General features: G+C 47.2%; 1 protein-coding gene across 1 annotated transcript in view; it reads right to left on the minus strand.

Moving 5' to 3' along the window:
* GLP2R (glucagon like peptide 2 receptor) overlaps positions 1-16,134 on the minus strand; it is a 46,031-nt gene that overhangs the window by 22,644 nt on the left and 7,253 nt on the right. The window contains exons 3-8 of the mRNA XM_060081932.1: positions 14,747-14,851; positions 12,170-12,291; positions 6,677-6,783; positions 4,297-4,450; positions 1,665-1,824; positions 560-620 (exon numbers count right to left, since the gene is read on the minus strand). Of these exons, the coding sequence (XP_059937915.1) occupies positions 560-620; positions 1,665-1,824; positions 4,297-4,450; positions 6,677-6,783; positions 12,170-12,291; positions 14,747-14,851 (709 nt within the window). The remainder of the gene's footprint in view (positions 1-559; positions 621-1,664; positions 1,825-4,296; positions 4,451-6,676; positions 6,784-12,169; positions 12,292-14,746; positions 14,852-16,134) is intronic.

Raw genomic sequence — 16,134 nt, forward strand, 5'->3', positions numbered from 1 at the left:
TTCACTTTATTGCACTTCGCAGATATTGCGTTTTTTACAAATTGAAGGTTTGTGCAACCCTGCGTCGGGCAAGTCTGTAGGCACTATCTTCCAACGGCATTTGCTCACTTCGTGTCTCTGTGTCACATTTTGGTAATTCTTGCAGTATTTTAAAGCTTTTCATTGTTACTATATTTGTTATGGTGATCTGTGATCAGTTATCTTTTTTTTTTTTTGCGGTACATGGGCCTCTCACTGTTGTGGCCTCTCCCGTTGCGGAGCACAGGCTCCGGACGCGCAGGCTCAGCGGCCATGGCTCACGGGCCCAGCCTCTTCACGGCATGTGGGATCTTCCCGGACCGGGGCACGAACCCGTGTCCCCTGCATCGGCAGGTGGACTCTCAACCACTGCACCACCAGGGAAGCCCTGATTCTTTTATCTACATACTTAAGTATATCCTGGATGGCCAAAATGGAAGGGAGTGGATATTCTCTTTGGGAAAATAGTATATTTCCTTACATTGGGGCCTATCTGGGAATGGCTAGCTCATGGAAATATAAGAAGAGGTGAATTACCTACCCTGTGTTCTCCAGCTGAGCACGGGCGAAGCTCCAGGGTACAACAAAGAGCACTGGGAAGGCTGGGAGAAAACACGGAAATGGAGTCAAGGGCTGGCCAACCAAACTTGCCTATTGCCTGCACTACCCTGATGGGCCAAGCACAACTGGTTGAAACTGATAAAAAACCCAAACATCATAGAACTGTGGACTGTGAGAGCTGGAGAGGCCTACGGTGGCACAGGGCCATTGACTGTTTGAGAAACCAGGAAGCAGAGAGGAGAACAGATTTGCCACATGTCACGGAGCAGCTTAGGGTAAATCCAAAGACAATGATCAAACCTCCTGAATCACCGGCCAAAGTTATGCCCTCTGAATGCCGCAGCCTCAACTTCCCCAAGAGTTTGTGGCAACAGGGGTTCCAGGCCTCATCTTGGAGACTTAGTTGGCACATGGACTGAATGTGTGTGTCCCCTCCAAATTCGTATGTTGAAGCCCTAACCCCCAATGTGATGACATTTGGAGATGAGACCTTTGGAGGAAATCAGGTTTAGATGAGGTGTGTGTGGCAGGGGTGGTCATCGTGATGTGATTAGTGTCCACACAAGAGGAGACCAGAGAGCTCTCTCTCTCGCGTGCTCTCTCTCCCCCCTCCGCCATGATGGGAGGCTACAGCAAGAAGGCAGCTGTCTGCAAGCCAGGAAGAGGATCTTCATCAGAACTCAACCATCCTGGCACTGTGATCTCACAGTTCCCAGCCTCCAGAAGTAAACATCTGTGTTTCAAGCCACAGAGACTATGGTATTTTGTTATGGCAGCCCTAGTAGATGAATACAGCCGGGGACAGGGTAGGAGGAAGGTTATCTGATTCTACCAAAACCTTCCCAAGTTTCGAATGTGTGCATTGGGTCTAGAGCACTTATGTCTACGTGCATGTACACATGTGCATGGGAGTGCGTGCACACTCACACACACACACCCCTCTTTTCAGAGTCTCTTGTGATTGAGGGGTTGTCTGTCCCAGAAACCTCACTCCAGTTGGTCCCTAACTCCAACCAAAAGCTCTATTGGGCTCCCACGTTCTGACAGGTCCCCAGGAGAAGAGGCTGGGGGTTCAGGTCACTCACCCCAACCCACCAGCAGGTATCTGGGCCACAGCCGCCTTTCCGAAAGCACTATGGGCTCCAGGAGCGTGTGGAGGTAAAGGCCTTCAACCAGCAGCCACGAGTAATTGGCACCCACGAAGTAGTGCAGGAGAACCTGGGCCGAGCGGCAGGAAGTGGACACCTGCAGAGGACAGAGCACATGGGGGTGAGTCCAGGCTCCCTCAGCATCTGGACCCCACCAGGGTGGAGAAGGGCCTCCACGTGCACAGCCCCTCCGTCTGAGCTCCCCTCTCTCCCAAACCCTTGCTGACCATCTCAGAGAGGTTGGCAACAATATAAAAATATGGGGGCTTCATGTAGGTTTTAAAGCCCAGCTTCTTGACATGCGAGACATTTTTAGACAAAGACAAGGAGAATTCATCAGCAGCAATTTCCATAAAGAAAGCACTGAAAAAAATTTTTTTAAGTTAAAAAAAGAGTGAAGTAAGTCAGAAAGAGAAAAACAAATACCGTATGCTAACACATATATATGGAATCTAAGAAAAAAAAAAAAAGGTCATGAAGTACCTAGGGATAAGACGGGAATAAAGACGCAGGCTTACTAGAGCACGGACTTGAGGATATGGGGAGGGGGAAGAGTAAGCTGTGACAAAGTGAGAGAGTGGCATGGACATATATACACTACCAAATGTAAAATAGATAGCTAATGGGAAGCAGCCGCATAGCACAGGGAGATTAGCTCAGTGCTTTGTGACCACCTAGAGGGGTGGGGCAGGGAGGGTGGGAGGGAGGGAGACGCAAGAGGGAAGAGATATGGGAACATATGTATATGGATAACTGATTCACTTTGTTATAAAGCAGAAACTAACACACCATTGTAAAGCAATTATACTCCAATAAAGATGTTAAAAAAAAAGAAAGTTAAAAAAGAAAGCACCGAAAGGTATGTCTTCTGATCTCAGTTCAATTAAGCAAGGTATCAATAATTTAAAAATCTTCATATGACTAGAAATGAGGACATAGACTTCTAAATAATTCATGAATCAAAGAAGAAATGATAATAGAAATTAGAAATTATTCCTGAACTGAATGTATGGAGAATACTGCATATCAAAACTTGGGGCACGCAGCTAGGATGAATTTTACAACTAGAATGAAACTTACCTACTCAAGTGCATTTATTAAGAAAGAAAAAGGCTGAAAGTCACTTACCTTAAATATGTCAAAAATGTTAGAAAAAGAACAGCAAAATAAAGCCAAAGAAAGTACGTGGGAGGAAATAATAAAGATAATAGCAGAAATCAATGAAATAGAGGACATAAAATAAAGAGAATCAACAATGCCAAAAGTTTGTTCTTTGAAAAGTCCAGTAAAATTGAGAAACTTTAGCAAGGATTATCAAGGGGGGAGAAAAGAGAGTGAGGGTACAAATAATCAGTATCAGGAATGAAAAAAGGAATACCACGATAGATGTAACAGACCTTAAAAAGATCTTAAGGCAATATAAACAGTATGCCAATAAATTTGAAAAGCTAGATGAAGTAGACAAATTTTTAGAAAAACACATTACTACAGCTGACGCCAGAAGAAATAGAAAATCTGAATGTAATAGTCCTAATTAATCCATAATTAAAAGACTAGCAATAAAGAAAACTCTGGGCCCAAATGGCTTCACTAGGGAAATCTATCAAACATTTAAGGAAGAAATAATACCGATCTTAAACAAATTCTTCCAGAGAAGTGAGAAAGAGAGAATTTGTCTTGAGAAGTCAGCATAAACTTTATGCTGATGAAGGCAGTACCTGATAAAACCTGATAAAGGCAGTACAAACATACCTCGTGTATTGTACTTTGCCTTATTGGGCTGCTCAGATACTGTGTTTTTTACAAACTGAAGGTTTGTGGCAACCCCATGTTGTCCGATGATGATTAGCATTTTTTAGCAATGAAGTATTTTTAAATTAAGGTATGTGCATTATTTTTTTAGACACAATGCTATTGCACACTTAACAGACTATAGTATAGTGTACGCATAACTTTTATATGCACTGGGAAACCAAAAAATTCATGTGAGTTGCCTTATTGCGGTATTTGCTTTACTATAGTGGTCCGGAACCAAACCACAGTATCTGCAGGGTATGCCTGTACAAGAAAAGAAAATTACTCCTGAACGTAGATGAGGAACTGCTAAACAAAGCACAGTGTTAGCAAACAGTCCAGCAGGAGGGGAGAGAGATTACTATCTGAGGACCTAGCTGGATTTCTTCCAGGAGTGCAAGGTAGTTTGAGAGGTTACTGCATTCGTTATTAACAGGATAAAGGAAAAACCATCTCAACAGATGTAGAAAAGCTTTACTGCCGTGAAACACAGTAATAATTTTAAAAGGTTGATCTGGTCCATTTCTTTTGTCTACAGGTAAAGCAATTTTCCACCCATTGGGTATAAAGCAGCCTCTCAGTGACATTTTCCGCTACTGATTTCCTTTACCTGCCCCATTCTCGGGAGGTTGAATTTTTTTTTAAGTTAGGTGATGCAGCTCTAACCAGAGAGACTGACAGTGCTTTCTCTCTCTCTTCTCCTCCCCAGCCTCACCTTCTTGCAGTTCCCAGTATTGATCCACCAGGTCGAGGCCAACGGTAAGGAAGGACATACCTCTGACACGTAGGACATCCACTCTTTCTCACTGTCGGGCCTCTTAGAGTAGGAGTTGTAGAAGATGACGTCTTTCACCAGCACAGCCAGGGCTCTCAGGATGAAAGAGGCAAACAAGTTCATGTGGATATAGTTGCGTGTGCAGTGGAGTTTTCTGTGCAAGGAGAAAACAGAGTGTCTTCCCTCAGAAAAGAACGGCTCAGACCGACAGGTGTGTGCCTGAAACCCGTGTATCTGCCACTGAAGGCAGATATGTTCAGAGTGTAGTCTCCAGAGCTGGATAGCTGGCTTAAAGGATCTTACCCCTCTGTGCCTCATTTTCCTCATGTGTAAGATGGAGAGAATAACAGCTATCATCTACAGCATGCTCAACATGCCAGGCTATGTTCCAAGCTACTTGCCTGTGGGTACTTATGGGTATCCTTACTCCTCACAGCTTCCGACATTACAAATGGGGGAACTGAGGCAGAAAGCTTAAGTCCAAAGTCCCAGAGCGGTAAGTGGCAGAGCTGAGATTTAGACCCAGAAACTCTGAGGTCAATATATGGCTCTCCGAGACCCTACTCCCTGTAAGAACAAGGGCACTCACCACAGAGGGCTACAGGAGGATTCAGCCAGTTAATGGGTGAAAAGTGCTCACACAGTACCTGGCACTCAAGTGCCTGGAAAATATCAGCTCTCATGACCTCCCTCACCCAGCTGGAGCCTCCTGTGCCAGCTGATGTAAAACTGCATCCTCGGGCTTCCCTGGTGGCGCAGTGGTTGAGAGTCCGCCTGCCGATGCAGGGGACGCGGGTTCGTGCCCCGGTCCGGGAAGATCCCACGTGCTGCGGAGCGGCTGGGTCCGTGAGCCATGGCCGCTGAGCCTGCGTGTCCGGAGCCTGTGCTCCGCAGTGGGAGAGGCCACAACAGTGAGAGGCCCGCGTACCACAAAAAAAAAAAAAAATCCTGCATCCTCGGTCTCTCTAGTGAAAGGACCCTTTTCCAGCACTGTGCTCTCAGAGCCCTGCCTGTGCCCCTGTGCGGCATATGTCCGTCCAGTCCTGCCTTGCTTTAGGGCTATTATTACTTTTTTAGTTTCCAAAAAGATTTGAGCAGGTCCTTGTGTTTTACTATTTATGCATCCTTCTCCCTAGACTGGGCCCAGAGCCAGAGACAAAATGGACACGTAGTCAACCCAGGCTCTGCTAAAGTTACTTCCTCCAGGGCCAGGCAGTTATTTTCTCCTGGCCTGGTTCTGGGACTTTGGGAAGATGAGTGGAGGAGGTCACAGATAGCAGTGGGCACAGGCTGTGGAATTCTCTCCCATTGTTCAATAATTGTTCTCCCAGCGGGGTAAGTGGTCATAACTCTGCTCTCTGCTCTAGGGCCTCAAGAGCATCATGGGATTGAGGGGTCAGGTGGGGCCAGCCCTGGGCCTCGCAGAGCCCAGGTGGGAGCTGCTCTAGAATTAGCATCCAGGTCTCCAGGGTCCCCATCCAGGCCTCCACATCTGCATCGAATGTTCATTCTGCCACATTACACTCCGTTATGTTCCTGAACGGACCAAGACCAGGAGACAGCCTTGGAGGGCTCCCTAGGGGGTCTATAAATATCTCACTTGGGTCGTTTCTAAAACCGTGATTTAGTAAAATGCATTCAGGTTTTGGATTCTGAAACACAGTAGAAGGGAGTGAAAATGCTCAGGCTCTGGACCGCCCGGTTGTGATCCTGGCTCCATCACTTGCCAGCTGTGTGATTGTGAGCAAGTCACGTCATCTCTCCATATTTCAGTTAACTCACTTATAAAATGGAGTAATAATAAGGCTAATCTCCTAGGGTTAGAATTCATCTTAATTCTGATTAGAAAGAGACTTAAATGACTTAATGCACGTAATGTGCTTAGAACAGTACCTGGCACCAAGGAAGCACTCCAATGATTGACGGCTAATTGGAGTCCGAGGGCCCTGGATTAAAACCCCAGCTCTCCCACTCACTCATTTGTTTGGGGGAAGTTTTTTAATCTCGTCCATAAAAACAATGCATCTGGTAGAGTTGTGGGGAGAAGGGGCTGTGGTAGTCATGGGTGTAACTAGGGATTTAGACCAGGGCTGGGCAGAGGTCATCTAATCCAAAAGAGGCAAAAGCAGAGTTAGGAGTCCCAGATTCCAGTCCTAGCTGTGCTTTGCGACCTGGGGTGACTCGGTGTCTTTCTCTGGACCTCTGAGATCCCTTTCCTCTGCCTACGAAATGGGATGGATGGACTGGAGACTCTCTCGGATCCCTTCCAGCTCTGAGGAGCCATGAAATCATCCAGCCCAGTCTCCTGCCTTCTAAAGGGAGACAACGAGCGCATGCCTGGGTACCTGTCTGCACACGTGACAGCAGAAGTTCCACTCACCGAAGAAACAGGAGGAGGGTGAGAGCCAGGAAGAGGGAGACAATGGAGAGGGAGTACCCCACAGTGTACAACAGCTGCAAGGTCGACAGCAAGGCGCGGTGGTCCACCTGAACGCAGAGAAAGAGCAGGTGTGACCGCCAAGCCGGGCAGCTATGGTGTCCAGCCCCCTCTCCAGGCCCCGAACCCTAGTAGACCTGTTTATACCACAGCTCTCTGGCACATCTCAGAGTTCAAGGAAGCTTCAAGAGTCAAGAGCCCACTGGGGGTCTCACCTCCATGGCTGGTCCCACTGCCCAGCAGTGATGCACGGAGATTCACGATATCATAAGAGCATTGTGCCCAGGACAAGAGGACATCTTGGGAATGAGGACAGGTTCTTTGCCCCCAAGCGTGCTGTCCCTAGAGCATCGGGGTCCCTGTCTCTGGAAGACAGGGCTGGGTTTCCATCTGGATGTCTCCTTCCTAAAGTAACTTTTCACAGATGATCTCTTTAACAAAGACCCACTTAAAACACTGGAATATTTCCCCTGAGTCCCAGGATACCCTGATTGCGAACAGAGGTTAGTTTACTGGCAATTCTGTTATTAAGTGTGATTTTCCAAAGGAAATCCCAACTTCTCACTCAATCCACTGTGCATATAGCCATCAAGATTATGTTTCTGAGTAAATTTTTGCACAAGAACCCACAGTAAATACGTATTACCTGCTAGGTTATGCCTAAACTTCTCTGCATAACTCTTTCATCAGCTTTACTGGAGTATAATTGGGGTACAATAATCTGCACATATTTAAAGTATAAACCTTGGTGAATTTGGACATGAATATATCTGTGATTTCATCACCACATTCAAGATCATGAACATTTCCATCACCTCCCGAAAGTTTCCTTGTGACCCTTCGTAATTCACCCCCTCTCACTATCCCTTGCCTTTAGAGGGTAGTTTGCATTTTCTAAAATGTTATATAAATGGAATCTTATAAGTATTCTATTTTTTGTCAGGCTTATTTCCCTCAGAATAATTATGTAGAGATTCATCCATGTCATAGCATGTACCAATAGTTCATTCCTTGGCTATTATCAAAAAGGCAAGAAATAACAAGTGTTGGTGAGAATGTGGAGAAAAGCAAGCCCTCCTGCACTGTTGATGGGAATGCAAACTGGTGCAGCCACTATGGAGAACGGTATGGAGGTTCCTTCCAAAAATTAAGACTAGAACTACCATTTGATCCAGCTATCCCACTTCTTGATATTTATCCAAAGAATACAAAAACACTAATTCAAAAAGATATATACACTCTTATGTTCATTACTTACAACAGCCAAGCTATGGAAACACCCTAAGTGCTCAGCAACAGTTGAGTGGCTAAAGAAGATATGGTAAATATATATAAGAATACTACTCAGCCATAAAAAAGATGAAATCTTGCCATTTGCAAAAACATGGATGAACCTTGAGGGTTTTATGGTGAGTGAAATAAGTCAGACAGAGAAAGACAAATACTGTATGATTTCACTCATACGTGGAATATAAAAAAATGAACAAAAACAAAATAAACGATCAAACCAAACAAGAAGAAACACGGGGGCTTCCCTGGTGACGCAGTAGTTGGGAGTCTGCCTGCCGATGCAGGGGACACAGGTTCGTACCCCAGTCCGGGAGGATCCCACATGCCGCAGAGTGGCTAGGCCCATGAGCCATGGCCGTTGAGCCTGCGTGTCTGGAGCCTGTGCTCCACAACGGGAGAGGCTACAACAGTGAGAGGCCCACATACCAGAAAAAAAAAAAAAAGAAAGAAACATGTATATACAGAGTAGTGGTTACCAGAGGGGGAGGGGCAGGGGGATGGTGAAAAGAGTAAAGGGGATCAACTATATGGCAGTGGATGGAAAGTAAATTTTTGGTAGTGAGCATGCTATAGGGTATACAGAAGTAGCAATAGAATGTTGTCTACATGAAACTTAAATAATATTGCAGACCAATATTACCTCAATAAATAGTAAATCTAAAATTCTAAAAAATTTAATAGTTTGGGGCTTCCCTGGTGGCGCAGTGGTTGAGAGTCCGCCTGCCGATGCAGGGGACACGGGTTCGTGCCCCAGTCCGGGAAGATCCCACATGCCACGGAGCAGCTGGGCCCGTGAGCCATGGCCGCTGAGCCTGCGCGTCCGGAGCCTGTGCTCCGCAATGGGAGAGGCCACAACAGTGAGAGGCCCGCGTACCACACACACAAAAAATTTTAATAGTTTATTCCTTTTTAATTTCTGAGTAGTATTCCATTGTGAATACACCGCAATTTATTTATGCACTCACCCACTGATGGACATTCGGATTCTTTTCAGAGTTTGGCTCTCACATATAAAGTTGCTCTGAGAATTTCTGTACAAGTTTTTATGTGGACATGGGTTTTCATTTCTCTCAGATAAATACCTAGAAATAGAATGATGCGGTAGCATGGTGTACGTTTTAACTTCTCACGAAACTGCCAAACTGTTTTCTAAATAAGTTGTTATCAACTGACATTCCCACCAGAGTGCCAGCTGCTTGAGGGTCTACTACCATTTCCTACAATCAGTCTTTTACATTTGCAAAAACAAATGTGTAGTAGTATCTTATGGTGGCTTTATTTGCACTTCTCTAATGATTAGTGATTTGAGAATCACTCTGTGTGCTTATTTGCCGTCTGTACATTTTGTTTAGTACAGTATCTGTTCAAATATTCGGCCATCTTTTTTTTTTTTTGCGGTACGCGGGCCTCTCACTGTTGTGGCCCCTCCCGCTGCGGAGCACAGGCTCCGGATGCGCAGGCTCAGCGGCCGTGGCTCATGGGCCCAGCCGCTCCACGGCACGTGGGATCTTCCCGGACCGGGGCACGAACCCGCGTCCCCTGCATCGGCAGGCGGACTCTCAACCGCTGCGCCACCAGGGAAGCCCTCGGCCGTCTTTTAAATTGGACTGTTGGTCTTAATTTTGAATTGTGAATCTTCTTTATATATTCTAGATATAAATCTGTCAGATACATGTTTTGCCAGTATTTTCTCTCATTTTGTGGCTTGCCTTTTTTTTTTAACAGTGTCTTTAAAAGAGCATAAGTTTTTAATTTTGATAAAGTCCAATTTATCAACTTTTTCTTTTACAGTCGTTTCCCGTTATCTGCAGTTTTGCTCTCTGTGGTTTCAGTTACCTGCTGTCAACCTTCGATCCAAAAATATTAAATGGAAAATTTCAAAAATAAACAATTCATGAATTTTAAATTGTGCACCATTCTGAGCAGCGTTGTGAAATCTCACACCGCCCTGCTCTGCCCTTCCTGAGCCATGAATCATCCCTCTGTCCAGCATATCCTGCCTGTTAGTCACTTAGTACCCCTCTTGGTTATTAGCTAGACTGTCTTGGTACAGCAGTGCTGTGTTCAAGTGACCCTTATTTTACTTAATCATGGCCCCAAAGAGTAGTGATGCTGGCAATTCGGATGTGCCAAATAGAAGCCACAAAGTGCTTCCTTTAAGGGAAAAGATGAAAGTTCTCGACTTAATAAGGAAAGAAAAAAAATCATATGCTGAGCTTGCTAAGATCTACAGTAAGAACCAATCTGCTATCAGTGAAATTTTAGAGAATCCTGCTAGTCTTGCTGTCACACTTTAAACTGCAAAAGTTACGGCCACAGTGCATGATGAGCGCACAGTGAAGATGGAAAAGACATAGTGTGTACAATTTTGAAAGACAGAGACACACACACACAAACACACACACAATCTCCTTAAAAAAGCACCAGTTAACACGCATAAGGACCCCCAGTGAGCTGTCAGTTGGAAGAACATAACATATCTCGTTTGCCAAAACTCCAAAGGGCATAGATTTACTAACACTAGCCTTTTTTGGGCAAAAATTCAACCCTCTACTAGAAACACAGGTAAACATGGCCAGAAACTTTTTTTTTAAGTATTTGATTTCTTGGAAATATGGCCATTTGCAGAGAGGGGGAGGCAATGCCCGTGTCCTCACTGCTCTAAAGAGAGAAAACTTTACTGCCTGTCTTGGAAAGTGCAGTTTTCCCATCTTGCTTTGCTGTCCCTGTTGGCAGACCTCAGCCCAGAGCAAGCAGCAGGCATCTCACACCTGCTGGTGAATTCGTTGTCACCACCTCTGTTTCCAGTCTCTTCAGAGTCACCTGGGGAGCTTTCCCATCAGTACTGACACCTAGACCCCCACCACACGCCCACTGACTCAGAATCTGTGAAACCATTCATTCAATATTTACTAAGTGCCCACTGTATGTAAAGGCTTTTGTGCACCTTTAGCAGCACTAGGCCAGGGGGTGGCATGTATTCTGATATAACTCTGACTCTGTCATTGTTCTCAAGCAGCTTCATCCAGGAGGGAAGATAAGAAATATACACAAAGTGCCCAGTTCACGGCATGCAGTTAGCATGAGTTTGGCACTGTGAGAAACGTCAGACAAATCCTTGAGATAAGCTGAATCCAAGTCAACCACAGGTATGATTTTAATACCTTTAAGAGGTGTGACCTGTCACATGGTCTAGGGAACACAGACTTCTGCCAACTCAAGTCAAGTAATAAAGTTAAAAAGAGGTTGAGAAAAAATTCCCTGCGGAGGTAGAGGTTCTGATGGAAGGTTCTTCATGCCTGATGGGAAGATGTGATACATAAGAGAGCCGAGGATGGGCCAGTTCCCACTGGGAAGGAACCATAGACATGATATGATGATCTACTGCCCAGTGAACAGGCTGGATCCTGGTGACGGAGCCGGCACTCTTACTTACGTCGTGGTGACGAGGGGTCAGGCTCTCTCCAGAGAACTGTATGTCTATCAACTCTTTCAACCCTCACACAGTACATGCAATAAATACACTCTGCTGGGGATGGACGGGGAAGCAGAGGCACAGAGCAGTGAAGGGTGGGGTATAAAGAGCTAGGGAGCAAAGACTCTGGACGTGAGTCGGGCTGCCAGGCCCTTGGCCTTGAGCTTGTACCCCGGCTGCTAGGTGTGTGTCCCTCAGGACACACTGTGTCCTGCCACCACCAAGTCTACATTCTAGGAGGGGGCGGATGCCAGAGAGTGTCAGAGTGACAGGTGCCGTCAAGGCTGGGGGGAGTGGTAGAAAGTGACCATGGAGACCGTTCCCCACGGGGTGGCCTTGGAAGACTTCACTTGGAAGGAGACATTGAGCTTGAAATGTGACTAATGCAAAGGAGAAGCCACAGAAGAGCTGGGGAAAGTGTTCCAGGCGGAAGGAACAGCAAGCACAGAGGCTGGGGTGCCTTCCCGGAGACGTTCACATCTCATCCCAGCAGCAGAAGAGATTCTGTGGCTGCCGTTCGGGTTGCTGTCTTGGGTGACGGAGGACCTTCCCAGGTGAGTCTGGGGCAGGCGCACTGGGGGTAGGCTCTTTGTGTGGCCCCTATTGCGGGGACCCCGGCAGAGGTTGGTTTGGGCCCCAGGGCCTGTCCTCACCGAGCCCAGCTGACTCACTTTTTGTTTGAAGCTGTGGTCCTCGGCGCATTCGGAGTTGTCCTGCCAAACGTCTGTGGAGTTCTCCAGCGTCTGCCAAGTGCCCTGAGAAAGGCAGTATCTGTAGGCCCTTCCTGAGTTCTCTGAAAGTAAACACAGCTCTGGGGGAAAGGTCAGAACACGCAGCCCGTTCCCCGAGCACGTGGGAAGGCCCTCATCCTCACCGCAAAGCTGTGGAAAATCCCAGGGAAAAGGAATTTTCACTTCCCCTTCTGGGGGCTCATAGCATCCTTGCTGTTTATTTAGGATGGAAAGAAAAACACGGAAGCCTCTACATCTCATAACAAACCATGTTCTGTTAATGTCTGCTGTGTTTAACCAAAGTCCCCGGAGCTGGAATGGTCCCTGGTGACTCAGAGATATGACAGCCCTCCAAGGTGTGGCCCAGCTGGGAGACGCAGACCTGGGGCTTCCTGATGCCCAAGAGGCCGTGCCATGAAGGAGAGAGGGTGCTGGACCAAGCCGGCTCTGCCACCTATGAGCTCTGTGGCCTTGGGCAGGGCCTTACCCCTCCCTGTCCCTCAGTTCCTGCTTCTGATGACAAGTCTTGACTATTCGACCTCCAGTAGTTTTCTTCACTCCTTCTTCTTCTTCCCAACCTCTTGCCTCTGCCTGTATCCGCATCCTCATCCTCTCTTTTTCTGGACCACTGCAGGAGCTTCCAAACTCACCTCTCCGATCCCCCTCCATCCCTCAGTTCATCAACCGCAGGCTACCAGCATCACCTCCCCAAACCACAAACCCTGCGATGTCCTTCTCATGCCGTAACACCTTCACTGGCTCCACATAATCTTTCTCTACAGAGGGGAGTTTAAAGCCTGTAGCATAAAGCACGGTCGGCTTGGCGATCAGGCTCCAGCCTCACGGTCAGCCTCCTGTGCCTGTATACTCTCTCGCTTCTCATATTCTGACGCTCCTTCCTCTGTTCTCATCCACAAGAACTCTGCTCCAGCCTTTCTTCTCCAAACCCCTCCACTGGTGCTAGGTCCTCCTTTGACATCAGGCACCCCACTTGGATTCTAAAAATTTGACGCACACAGTGTGGAGGGGAAGAGTAACTTCCTACCTTTTGGGACTCACACTCGCGTGAGTACATTTCAGGAGCCCAGAACCCCCATTTTTCTTAAAAGGCCTTTAACTCAACTTCTTTGTAAGTGTGGATTTTTGATCGCTTTTTCTCTTAAAGTGGAATCGACCTGTGTTTTTAGCTCTTGGGAAGGAACAGGTAGACGGTAGAGCTGGGCGATGCAGATCCGTTCCATGTGCCCTCAAGGAGTCGCAGACTTTCGGGTCCTTAAAGCCCTGAAGGAATCCAAGGAGTCTGACCTTAGTGGGGCTCGGCCTCAGCTCCCACTTATGAAGCACCTGCTGTGTGGTGGACCCAATGTGTGCCTTCCCATTCACGCCTCAAAATGCCCTTAAGAAGCGGCTGTTATTCACTTCACTTTACAAGGAAACCACAGCTTAGAGGGCTCTGGGAACTTTCCCAAAGTCTCTCTAGTATCTTCCCTTCAGCTTCACATCCTCAGGCCTTCTGGGCTGATTCCCACTGAATTTCCCCAGATGACAGTTCCATAGAATATGTCACTACTGCTCCCAGCCAGAAATGCATCTCCCTTCGAAATTCTTTCTCTTTGCACTGGAGGCATCAAAATATTGAAACCAAATTTTAACTGATGTGATGCTTTCTTGGGCTGAAATTAAGTACAAAATATCACCATGTTGCCTTCTCAGAAACCCATTCTCAGGAATCCCCTGGTGGTCCGGTGGTTAGGGCTCCATGCTCTCACTGCTGAGGGCCTGGGTTTGATCCCTGGTCGGGGAACTAAGGTCCTGCAAGCCGCGTGGTGTGGCCAAAAAAAAAAAAAAAGAAAGAAAGGAACCCATTCTCATTTTGCTTGGCCTGGAAATTTGTAATCACTGATGTTCCTTGAGAATAGCAGCCCGTTCTTAGATTTGAACTGTTTCACTCCCCACCCGTCCAGAATCACACAACCAGGAGGCTGGGCTGCTGGGGCAGGTGGAGGTGGGTTCTAAGTCATGGTCACTTCAGGGCAAGCTAAGGGTAAAATTCCCCATCCAAGTCCCATGGGGCTGAAAAGCACCAATTCCTCCCAACGCTATTGCAAGGGTAGTCTTGATGGCCTTCCTCTCCATCTGAGAAGCAAGAACTGCATGGATGTGAGCATCCCAGTCTTGCTCCCCATCTCCTTCTCCTCTCCACGATGGTGATAACTCTTATTCTCACTGCAGCAAAGTCTCTGGTGGCCAGACTCGGACTCTCAGCTCTTCAACGAAAAGAGGACTCTGATATAAACAGAACCTCCAGACACAGAAGACTTGCAGGAAGACAAGAGAAGCAGCAGAGAGGAAAAGGAAGATGTGTTACTGACAGCTTAGAAGGAGACCTTTCGTGGGAGAAGAGGGCTGGAGAAAAGAACCTGGTTGGAGCCTTCTAACCGCCCCCTTGGCCGGTCTGCCCAGGAGGGACCAGCCATAAAGGAAAATGTTAGAAACTGGTACAATAAGACTTATTACCTTTGCGCCACCAAGGTAAGTATGAAGGGCAGGGAACAGAGACGTTTCCTGCAGCGGAATGAGGCCAGCACACATACTGATCAAAGGTCCCGTTACAGACTGTGCCTGCAGAAGGAAGAGGACAAACTAAACGGAGGGAGCCCAGAACCCACCTCCCTGGCGTCAGAAGCTGGTGCAGGCTGCACAGGGCCCAGCAAGGGGCGTCACACTCTCCAGACGGACCAAGGATGAGGAGCCATGTGGAGCGGACAGGAATGCTTCATGCAGCCCCACACTGTGGCTCTGTCTACCCAATTTGACCCCTGGCGGTGGTCCAGTCTTTTATGTCAATGTGCACGTCACACTGATTTTGGTTTACTTTACATGAGCTGAACTCTCACAGAAACTCAGGGTCAGGAGGACACTTGGATGTTCAGCCAGCATCTTCTGTCCCATAATTAACTAAATAATTGTCAAACCTTCTCCAGTTAGATCCTGGAACACCCTTAATATGAAATGTGCAAAATGACCGGTGGATATAAGGGGATTTGCAGGATCCAGGTTCTTGGTCATGTGGACCTGACGCAAGCACTCCCTGGTCAGATTTCTCTGTTTGAAGATTAATCCAATGATCATTATGAAATATTTGGGCACCTCAAGCTCAGGGTATGATTTACACCCTGGCGCTTGGCAATGAGATATGACAAATGTGAGCCCCACCCTTATGGGCCCCCCAGAGTCAAGTGAGGGGTTTCAGGCTGGACCCCAAACATCCGTATTGCAAGCTCCTTACTCCTGGTTACCAAGCATCATTTCCTACCACTGGCTCCCTATTAAGCTAGAACTCGGGGGCCACTCAGGGTGAAGACCCAGGTTGCTGGTATCGGGACCTCTGCTGGGTTCTGGGCTGGCTCGGGGCACCCTATGGACCTGGTTGCCAAGTGTCAGCACCCAGTGTGTGGGCGCTCACCTGGCTGAGCTGCCCAAAGCATGGCACCTGATCAGGAGGACCTGCCCTACTTTGACCTCAGAAAGCAATATTCCTCTAGGTGGGAGTGGTTCCTGCAATGAATCAAGCCTTGGTGGCCACCCACCTGGCTGAAGGACTATTTAGAGGGAGGAGGGCATAGCTTGGAGGCTGGGACTGCCTTCAGGTCAGGAAAAGGCAGAGAGAGTTTTTAGTGTCCTGTCAACCTCCGGGTCCCTGAATGAAATGATCTGAAAGAAGCCAGGAGGACAAGGAGGAGGTAGCTTTCACCCACAGTCCCCAGTCTCAGAGGCAGTGGGCCAAGTCTCCTTATTCCTTTCTTTTCTTTAAAAAAAAAATAAAAAAAAAAAAAAGAATTTGCATGTACCCAAAGAGTCAGCATGTAGTAGGCAGGAGAGGCTATGGGCTGACCAAACTATTC

This window comes from Mesoplodon densirostris, chromosome 18 (genome assembly GCF_025265405.1).
Source record: "Mesoplodon densirostris isolate mMesDen1 chromosome 18, mMesDen1 primary haplotype, whole genome shotgun sequence".
In the NCBI taxonomy this organism is placed as follows: Eukaryota; Metazoa; Chordata; class Mammalia; order Artiodactyla; family Ziphiidae; genus Mesoplodon; species Mesoplodon densirostris.